Below are 9,595 nucleotides of genomic sequence, written 5' to 3' on the forward strand. Positions count from 1 at the left end.
AAATAATGGAAATTAAGGTCACGGAAAATTAACACGCCACTTAATTAATGACGCGGAAATTAACGTTAACAAAAATTTACGCGAGTTTTAAAAATTTCAGTCAATTTCATTAAGCGTTAATTTCCTATAATAAGGTATGTTTTGGTGAATTCAGTTCTTTGTTAAAACTTCCTCTGAAGGCAACCCAGTCAGAATTCACTGTGAAAATGATTTAGATGAACTTTGAAAGCTTTCTCTAAAAGATTAAAGGAGGACGAAAGTATAGCTTAAAACAGGTCTCAAAGAAGGTTAGTCTCTTTTAAAAGCGTTTGTTATAATGATGGCTTCTTTACACGTTTCTGTTTTTATATTTATCAACCAATCATATCTCAACTTTAATAATAATAATAATAATAATAATAATAATAGTAATAATAATAATAATAATAATAATAATAATTTACCAATTTATATAGCGCGTATTTTAAAAATTGTAACCATTTATTTCCAAGTTTTTGTTAGCTTTTCTTAAAAGAAGGTTACTTTATTGGACAATAAAATTACCCTTTTGTAGCTGTTTGATCGGTCTTGCATTTGTTTTGTTTTGTTTGTTTGTTTGTTCACTCAATATTGCTGATCCTGATCTACACAAATTTCCGGCTTCACTTTTCTGCTGTTTTTATAAGTTGTCCTTGCATTGTTCAGGAGTAAACACCCACTGCCCGACTATAAGGCTTCCCGTCTGCGACCGGGGGGGAGGGGATACTCTTCCTCATATGACCTTCACGGGGACGTGCTGCCAGATAGGGTATAGTTTTCAGGGTGTTTTGTCTTGAACGGGGTATCTATTCCATCACTTTCTATCTTAAACAGGGTATCGCTACATGACCTAATGGCTTAAAAAGGATAAGCTTAGATTTCTGTTTATTGGTCTTTATAAGAACGAAGAATATTTCAATGATTTCAAGTAGATTGTGATTGCCAATGCATTAAAATACACTAAGAAACTAGTGTATACTTATTTTCATTCTAGTCTTAAACAGGGTATGATTTTGGGTTAAATGTCTTAGATAAGGTCTGAAAATTTTGAATTCTGTCTTAAACGGGATAGGGAAATCAGAGAATTGTGTCTAAAACAGGGTTAGGGTTTGAACGCCCAGGCCGCACCTCCCTACCCAAGCATCTGTTGAGTAACTCCTCCCCCCGGGGGGCGCGGGGTCTGCGAGGAAGACTAAGTGCTTGAGAGATATTGATTATTCTGGTTTAGTCCACTGCCTTCAATGTGGCTGGGGTATATTCTTTGTATACACTGTGGACGCCTTATCAAACCACGCACCGCTCGACGGACATCTCCATTCCTACCATAGTTCAACAGCGGATTTAGGAACCCATTAAGGGTGACAAAAACGTGATAGAATGGCCTAAAAGGAATTAAACCAAAGCTTGAGTATCCTGCTATTATCAAAGCAAGTGGAGCAATAAGTGCTGGAAGGAAAGTGAAGCACAGCACTATTAAGAGCAAACCAACTGTGTTTGCTAATTTCTTCTCATGCTGCAATGTGGCGAGTGTATGACCTCCGTGCTGATTCATGGTTGTCCTGTGGCGTCTATTTGCAATGAATATTCCAACATAAGAGCAGATTGTGATGAGGATATACAAGGCATACAGCAAAGTACCAACTACCCTTGATAAGAAAGCTACAAGCGGGAAATAAACTCCACAAGCCACAATCCCCGCCATTATTAGACTCAAAATCCAGATCACGGACGTCTCCCTGACGACACGTGATCTTGTCGCGCGATGACGATACCGCCAAGGTTTGCTCACTGCTAAAAACCGGTCTCTGCTAATTATGGCCAGGTTCCCTAAGGTAGAAATCATACAAAGAACTGCAACTCCCTGTCCTGTCGCACCCAGTTCCTCAGGACAAACATCTTCAAGCGTAAACGTCAAGGTGTTTTTGACAATGGTAAATATTGCCCACAGCACGTCAGTTATTGAGAGGCTACCCAGCAAAAGTAGCGAAGGATGCTGAAGCGATCGTGTGCGTAGAATAGCTGTGAGGACAAGACAGTTACACGTGATTGACAGCAAAGCCAACAGCATGTCAAGAGGAAGTATAACTCTGCTGGTGATGTCACGAACGGTGTGTTGGACATCTTCAGGGATGTTTGGAATGAGGCATCGCTGATAAGGAAGCTTTTCGGAGTATTTGCTTTGGTTGAAGACAGTTAACGTTGCCTTGAATTTAAAAGAAATGTAGGATATAGTTAAAGCAAAACCAGCGATAGCAACAACAGTGTCTTTGCAACTATTTACTTATGATTTTCATTAAATTCGAACAACAAAGTTAAAAAAAAGTCAATAATCCCCTACAGAGAGCAGGGTCGGCGAAGTGGTGAGAGCACTCGCCTCCTACTAATGTGGCCCGGGTTCGATTCCCGGACTCGGCGTCATATGTGGGTTGTGTTTGTTGTTGGTCCTCGTCCTTGCTCCGAGAGGCTTTTCTTCAGGTACTCTGGTATTTCCCTTTTCTCAAAAATCAACATTTCTAAATTAGAATTCGATTTGCAAAAGTGTCACCAATTAATGCTCTCCGCTAAATACATCGACACTTCAATAAAATGATATTTTATTTTTAATTGTCTTAAAATGTGGTAAAGTTATAAATTCGCGAGGACAGAGCTAGAAAATTGTGGCTAGCATTTTTATTTATGGTGCAATTTGAGATAACATAATTCTAAGAGGGTATATGCAAGGCATGACCTTCATAACGGAAAATAATATACACTTCTTTACTTATCTGTCAAAATTCTCAGTTTTAATAGTTTTATAAGCTATGATTTGGCAACTAATAAGCTTTCGATTAAAGCGGTCTAGAAAAATCGACTTTTTTTTTTCATAGGAACAATAATTTGAAATGTTGTAGAATGTGGTTCGAATGAAACCAGCTTGATAAGTAAACTTACATGGTCAATCCAGATAAATCTATTACTTTTTACAGCCTCCTTCATGATATGTAATAAATCACGGTTAATACTTACCATGGCGATTGGGTTTACAAATCCTTTATTCCATAGCGATCTTCATTGAGGTCTGCCTGAATTCAACATCTCTGTTCTTCTTGACACCTCAGTCAAATAACAGATGAATTTTAGCTACAGCGATTTGTAACTGAAGGATATGGTGGAACTAATGTCTGCTTAATGACTATGTCTTCCTGATAACTGCCTTCTTGATTGTGAGGTGCACGCAAAGTATGCTTGCTCCATTGCTGCAGAAGAAATGTGTCATAGCTTTCAAAAAGCTAGACTCGGATTACCATGAGATCTGAATAAAAATTTCCAGATGCTTAAACCTTGAAAACAATAGCACTTTAGCCATATTGTTTCGAGAATTTTTCTCAATTGGTTGGCTTTGGTTGGAGCATTTTCTGTTTGCCGCGTCATTGAGATAAAGCAAGAGGGGTATTCATCCTCTCTTGGATAACATCATCACAAAGTACTGAAGTACTATTCGTGTATTTACATGTAAAATATATGCTTACAGACCATACTATTTACTTCCTTGTATTTGATATAATACATAAAGAATGATAAAAGTCAGCCCCAATGATGGATTACCCAATTCAAGGATGTTATTGGCGTAAAAGACACTTGTCGTACTTCCCTGTATAACATTAAAAACACGGAAATGGAAAATATATTTAATTTGAGAATGTAATGGTTACAATCCACGAAGTTGAATCAGCAAAACTGATAGTATCTTAATTTCATTAACTCAAAGGCAAGATGAATTATTTTGGAACGTTTTTTAGCTAAAGGTAGTTCATAGCATGTTCTAAGTATATTTTCGACATGCAAGTACATAAAGGACTGAATTTGACACGAATTTTCCGCATTGGGCATGAACAAAGGAAACAATTAGGAGTCCGATGAATTGTCTTTGTACAAGGAGGAAATTGGTCTTTCAATGAAGTCAATGTAGTTTTGTAGTTGTTTGATAACGCAATTTCCAAACGCAATTTCTGTTTAATTGCGCGTTAAACATTTGATTGAAAATAAGTCTTTTGAGATAAAGGATTCTTGAGATATTTCATCATTTAAACATTAACAAGATGAATTTTAAAAAAGCTTAATATTCAAAGAATTAAACATGCAATTTCATTTCTAACTATAAGTTTTTTTTCAACAACTAAAGCGTAAATGTCTAAAATTTATCTTGACTGCAGGCCACACTTTTGTAGTTAAAAACAATGATTTTTTTATTGTTTCACTAAAAAAAAAATACATTTTCTTTTATTTAATAGTAAACTGTTAGTGTAGATTTTCCAGTTAACGCAGTTTTGAGATTCACGAGTCTCAGTACGATTTACCAAATAATGTGCTTGAGTTTTTGGCTGTAAATGTTACTTCCTCAATTCAAAAAGTTGAGAGTGATGCATTTAATCAGTAAATGACACAGGCATACTCAGAAAAAAAACCGAGTGCTTCTATCAGGAGTCGAACCTAAGACCTTCCGATTACTAGTTGGGATGCTCTACTGAGCTACAGGAGACTCGTGGGAGCTAAGGCTATTAAACAAAAAGAAGTTATTTGACTCATGGGAGCTATAAGGCCATTAAACTCAAAGAAGCTATTTGAATAAAAGACACTTGTCGAACTTCCCTACAAAACATCAAAACACATGAGAGTGAGAAAAAAAAAAAGGTTAATATCCAAGAAATGTAATCCTCAGATCGCCAGTATCTGCATTTGGCTGATAAAAAAGGTAAAATAATTTATTTTGGAATACAATACTGATAAGTATAGAAAATTAGCCACTCGTGTTTATTAAGGTATGGGAAATCAACGCGACTTAAATTGACGTAAATTGAAGGAAAATTAACGCGAAAGAATTGCTAAAATTTCAAAATGAGCGAAATTAACGCTACTTGCTCAAACAAAAAGAATTTGTTGAGACAACAGGAAAAAATTATATTAATAAACGAAATGCAAATGATCTTCGTAGGATTGTTCCTAAACGTAGGGGTTAAGAGATGGAATCTGAGCACTTCGAGCAACTGTTCTTCACAGTGTCCATGCTACCGACGGATCTTCACTCTGATAAAACAGCGCTTTTTCCTTTCTCGGGTGTATCGGTGATTTGGGGCGAAAATAATGGAAATTAAGGTCACGGAAATTAACGCGCCACTTAATCAATGACGCGGAAATTAACGTTAACAAAAATTTACGCGAATTTTAAAATATTGCGTCAATTTCATTAAGTGTTAATTTCCTATAATAAGGTATCTTTTGGTGAATTCAGGTAGATATCGTAGTCAAAGTGAGAATGTTTCATGTAAATGATAATAGTAATAATAATTTTTGGGATGGGAGCCGACTGCAATTGTTTTCTCAAACGCCTAGCCGAGAAGCTCTCAGAAAAGAATGAGGAACCTTATCACATTACTATCACTTGGATTAGAACATTGCTTTCTTTTGAGATTTTAAAGTCGGTACACACATGCGTACGAGGCTCCAGGACACCTTTTCACAAAATTCCATTTGGGGATTTCATTGATGACTGCCGCTTAAACGCTAGCCAAGCGTGTCTCCGCTAATTTTAGAAAGTGAATGATGGCGTGACGTTGTAAATTAGTATTTTAGGATCTTTTTAACAACTTTTTTATTTCGTCAAAATTTTAGTCTTACTATTGTTAAAAAATTGTGCTTGAAAATAGCTCTGTTGTGCTTGGAAATAGTCGCTTTTTTTTTTAATCGAAATGAATTTTAAATATTGAATTGTAAATAGGTTTTAATAGCTCTTTTTTTCTACTTTTAACTTGTAAATATCAATTTTGCTTGGAATATTATAATAATAATAATAATAATAATAATAATAATAATAATAATAATAATATTAATAAAAAAATAAAATCTTTCTTTATTATAATATTCCAAGCAAAATTGATATTTACAAGTTAAAAGTAGAAAAAAAGAGCTATTAAAACCTATTTACAATTCAATATTTAAAATTCATTTCGATTAAAAAAAAAGCGACTATTTCCAAGTACAACAGAGCTATTTTCAAGCACAATTTTTTAACAATAGTAAGACTAAAATTTTGATGAAATAAAAAAGTTGTTAAAAAGATCCTAAAATACTAATTTACAACGTCACGCCATCATTCACTTTCTAAAATTAGCGGAGACACGCTTGGCTAACGTTTAAGCGGCAGTCATCAATGAAATCCCCAAATGGAATTTTGTGAAAAGGTGTCCTGGAGCCTCGTACGCATGTGTGTACCGACTTTAAAATCTCAAAAGAAAGCAATGTTCTAATCCAAGTGATAGTAATGTGATAAGGTTCCTCATTCTTTTCTGAGAGCTTCTCCGCTAGGCGTTTGAGAAAACAATTGCAGTCGGCTCCCATCCCACCGTTGGTTCCAAAAACTAGGGGAGTGAAAGATCCCATTTCAACGTCCAGCACCCTCTGTTGGTACTTCCGCTTTTTCTCTTCTACCTGCTCTTTAAAGATTGTCGATGTTGCTTTTCCCTGGTTACACTTGGAGTTAACATGCGTTACTCTGACATCGAAAAATGCTGTAACTCCTCGAGACCAAAAGCCCCCTGCCTTCATGTCCAGTCTTGCCTCCGGACTTGTCACCGCGCTTCTGAGGTTGAATTGCTCATTGTCGAGAGGTTGTAGTTGTGGTTCGACTTCAACGTTGGTGCAAACCTTACCAAGAAAAGAGGTAAGTAGGTTGCGGACGCCATCATGTCTCTGCGCCACGAACCCTCCCTTTTTGCATGACAGGGCATGGCAGACGGTATACTTCTCCCCACAAACACACTTGCTTGGTAAATCAGACAGGGGAAAATTATACCTTAAACGCAGAGAGTCTCTGAATTCTTGTTTATTCAGCACTAAGCCTTGATCGACAAGAGGTACTGCGGTAAGCCACGAGCTCGCACCCTTGTCTCTCGATTGGTTAACTGACCGCAGCAGATCCGAGGGTAGAGTGGAATCAATACTTTCCATTCTCGATTTCACCGACGCAATTTTTGAAGCTTGATGTTGTCTTTTTAACTCCTCCGTGGACCTCTCGCCTGCCACCATGAAAGTGCTCTGTTTGGTGATGGAATCTACGTGCGATGCTGTTATTGTCGTAGAAGCAGCAAACTGCTGTGGAGCTTCAAACCGTAAGTCAGGTACGCCAAGCCCTCCTTGAGCGGGTGTCAAAGTAAAAAGCTGACGCAGATTGCTAGGGATGGGCTCCGTTTGACCTAATAGTGTTGGGAGGAGTAAGTAGTCAATCGCCTCTTGAATAGGGTCAACGTAATCTTCAAACGACTCTATTGTATTTCAATAATAATAATAATAATAATAATAATAATAATAATAATAATAATAATAATAAAAAAAAAATAAAATCTTTCTTTATTATAATATTCCAAGCAAAATTGATATTTACAAGTTAAAAGTAGTATAATAATAATAATAATAATAATACTACTACTAATAATAATAATAATCCCGAAGTTTGAAATGCTTATTTGAAAAAATTGCATGTCAATGTTCTATGGATATTGCACAATTATCAAAAAGTTCCTCAAAAGTCCTTCTCGGAAAACGCATTATTAGAGCGCAGCAGGAGGAAAGTACTTCAAGCAAAAGCCGGCTAATGGGTGACTATTGGCTCAAATTCTGTGGTACTTTGAGGTGTAAAAACCTAGACAATTTATATTCGAATCACACAGTATTTTAATATACTTGTACTTATCTCCACAAAACTATTGCTTTGCGTCGCGAGACAACGAAACCAGTTTGTTTAGTATTCTTTGACGTCATGGGCTTGGTCAGTCTTTTCGTGTGCTATTTTGTAAGGTTGTTTCTTCAGCGCAGCTCAAGGGAAAAAGAACACACACCGTTAAAGTTAGGCGACTGAATTGATCAGTGCATACAGCGTAGGCATTTTGGTTAACATCTAATTTCCTCTTAAGACGTTTCTTAACGTTCCAAATGTTTTGAAATGCTTTTTAATGCTTTTTATTAAATTAAGAACAGTGTTTAATTCAATTTATATATTATTTAGTTCGTTCAACTATTAATCAACACACACATTGCTTTGGCTGGAAGGCCTCAGAAATGCGAAAGTAGTTGTTTTGATATACAAAGAACTGACAAGACCAAATGAAAATAAAATAACTTATCATGACCTATAAAAATATAACTTGACGGAGCGTCAGGGTGTCATCTATACCGCTATTTCAAAATTATCTGAATTTTTTCTTCTAAACGGTCAATAAGTAGACAAAGCTAATAATGCCGAAGCACATGAAGCAGTCCAAATGCCCTCAATGTGAAATGAAACTAATTTTAGAAGTGGCGTTACTTAACAAATTGACGGCAGTTTTCTATGGTCTATACTCAGTATTTTATTAATACTCTGGATCGTTGTATAATGTAATTCCAGGGATTTGATTGGCGTATATTAGCGATCATGGTATATGAGCCATTATACCATGCCTGAGACTGATAGCGACCATTAAATTGTCTTCTGGTTTTTCTTGCAAAGCGAAATCAGCAAGATCTATCAATGTTTCTTGATTGATTTTAATAAAACAATTACTCCATTCACGCTTGTACGTTGCATATGAGATGATTATTTATCATCTCATATCCAACGCGCGCTCGTGGAATAATGATTGAAGTCACAACAATGTTCAAACTCAACTTGGCAGTGAAACTACTCGCCGAACTCGAATTTTGAACATAAAAAACTTCTGTCGATTTGTTTTATTACAATAATATGGAAAAGTACGAGCGGAATTGGCTTTTTTTTTTCGTTGAGAAAGCGCGTGCGTTACATCAGATGTAATTTTTATTGCCTCTACTCTAATAAACAATAGCTACGAGCCAATCAGCGCGTGGGAATTTGACAGTTATTGTAAAAAAGCTCTTCTGGTAGTTTCGATAGATTTCGAATTACGACTAAATTTAATTCAGCGCGGTTTAAAAAACTAAAACTTTAAAAAAGGTTGTCTCCTGTGTAACCAGGTCGTTTTGTGACCTTTAAGGAATATTTTTGTAACTAATACAGTTGAGTTGATATTGTGGCACTAGAAAAGGTTCAAAGAAGAGCTTCGCGACCTACTTTAAGGCAGAATTTTGGCGGAATGAGTTATGAACATCGTTGTAGCTTACTGAAATGGCAAACACTAGAGAAGCGAAGGGAATTTTTATCTCTGATTCAATGTCATAAGATAGTTTTTGGTATTGATCACCTCTCTCTCCCAGCTTGCTTTGAGTTTGCCAAAAGTACTCGTATAAGAGCTAACTACGACTATAAACTTTACATGAGAAGAGCGGTTTGTAATTGCTACCAATATTCTTTCTTTCTTCGCATTGTAAGGAAATGGAATCATTATCTGTTTTTAAGAGTAGACTTAAAATTTACTTGAATATTTATTGAATCAGTAGCCATCGAATTTTATCTAGTTCTAGAAATTTTAAAACATTTTTGTAAGTTTGTAGTTGGGGAAATAGTTTTAATATAGGGCTAACCTCACGATTTTCCTATTCAGGATGTTTTTGTATTTGTGTTGAAGCCTCCTGAATAAATGTTATGTTT

General features: G+C 35.9%; 2 protein-coding genes across 2 annotated transcripts; both read right to left on the reverse strand.

The window, feature by feature from the left end:
• Window positions 1-1,210: 1,210 nt before the first annotated feature.
• LOC146454849 (adrenocorticotropic hormone receptor-like) lies at window positions 1,211-2,994 on the reverse strand. Its single transcript, XM_085095380.1, has 2 exons — window positions 2,950-2,994; window positions 1,211-2,221 (listed from the first exon to the last, which is right to left on the reverse strand). The coding sequence occupies exons 1-2, from the start codon at window positions 2,992-2,994 to the stop codon at window positions 1,211-1,213; spliced, it is 1,056 nt and encodes a 351-aa protein (XP_084951506.1).
• Window positions 2,995-5,932: 2,938 nt separating this feature from the next.
• Window positions 5,933-8,617, reverse strand: LOC146454850 (uncharacterized). Its single transcript, XM_085095382.1, has 2 exons — window positions 8,611-8,617; window positions 5,933-7,283 (listed from the first exon to the last, which is right to left on the reverse strand). The coding sequence occupies exons 1-2, from the start codon at window positions 8,615-8,617 to the stop codon at window positions 6,163-6,165; spliced, it is 1,128 nt and encodes a 375-aa protein (XP_084951508.1). The 3' UTR covers window positions 5,933-6,162.
• Window positions 8,618-9,595: the final 978 nt, after the last annotated feature.

Source organism: Pavona decussata, unplaced genomic scaffold, assembly GCF_977016875.1.
Source record: "Pavona decussata unplaced genomic scaffold, jaPavDecu1.1 SCAFFOLD_300, whole genome shotgun sequence".
In the NCBI taxonomy this organism is placed as follows: Eukaryota; Metazoa; Cnidaria; class Anthozoa; order Scleractinia; family Agariciidae; genus Pavona; species Pavona decussata.

Excerpts from the sequence above, each read along its gene's own strand:
- LOC146454849 (XM_085095380.1), bottom strand. The coding sequence starts at position 2,994 with ATGAAGGAGGCTGTAAAAAGTAATAGATTTATCTGGATTGACCAT. Across the intron at positions 2,222-2,949 it reads GATTTATCTGGATTGACCAT|GCAACGTTAACTGTCTTCAA; the intron begins GTAAGTTTACTT and ends TTTAAATTCAAG.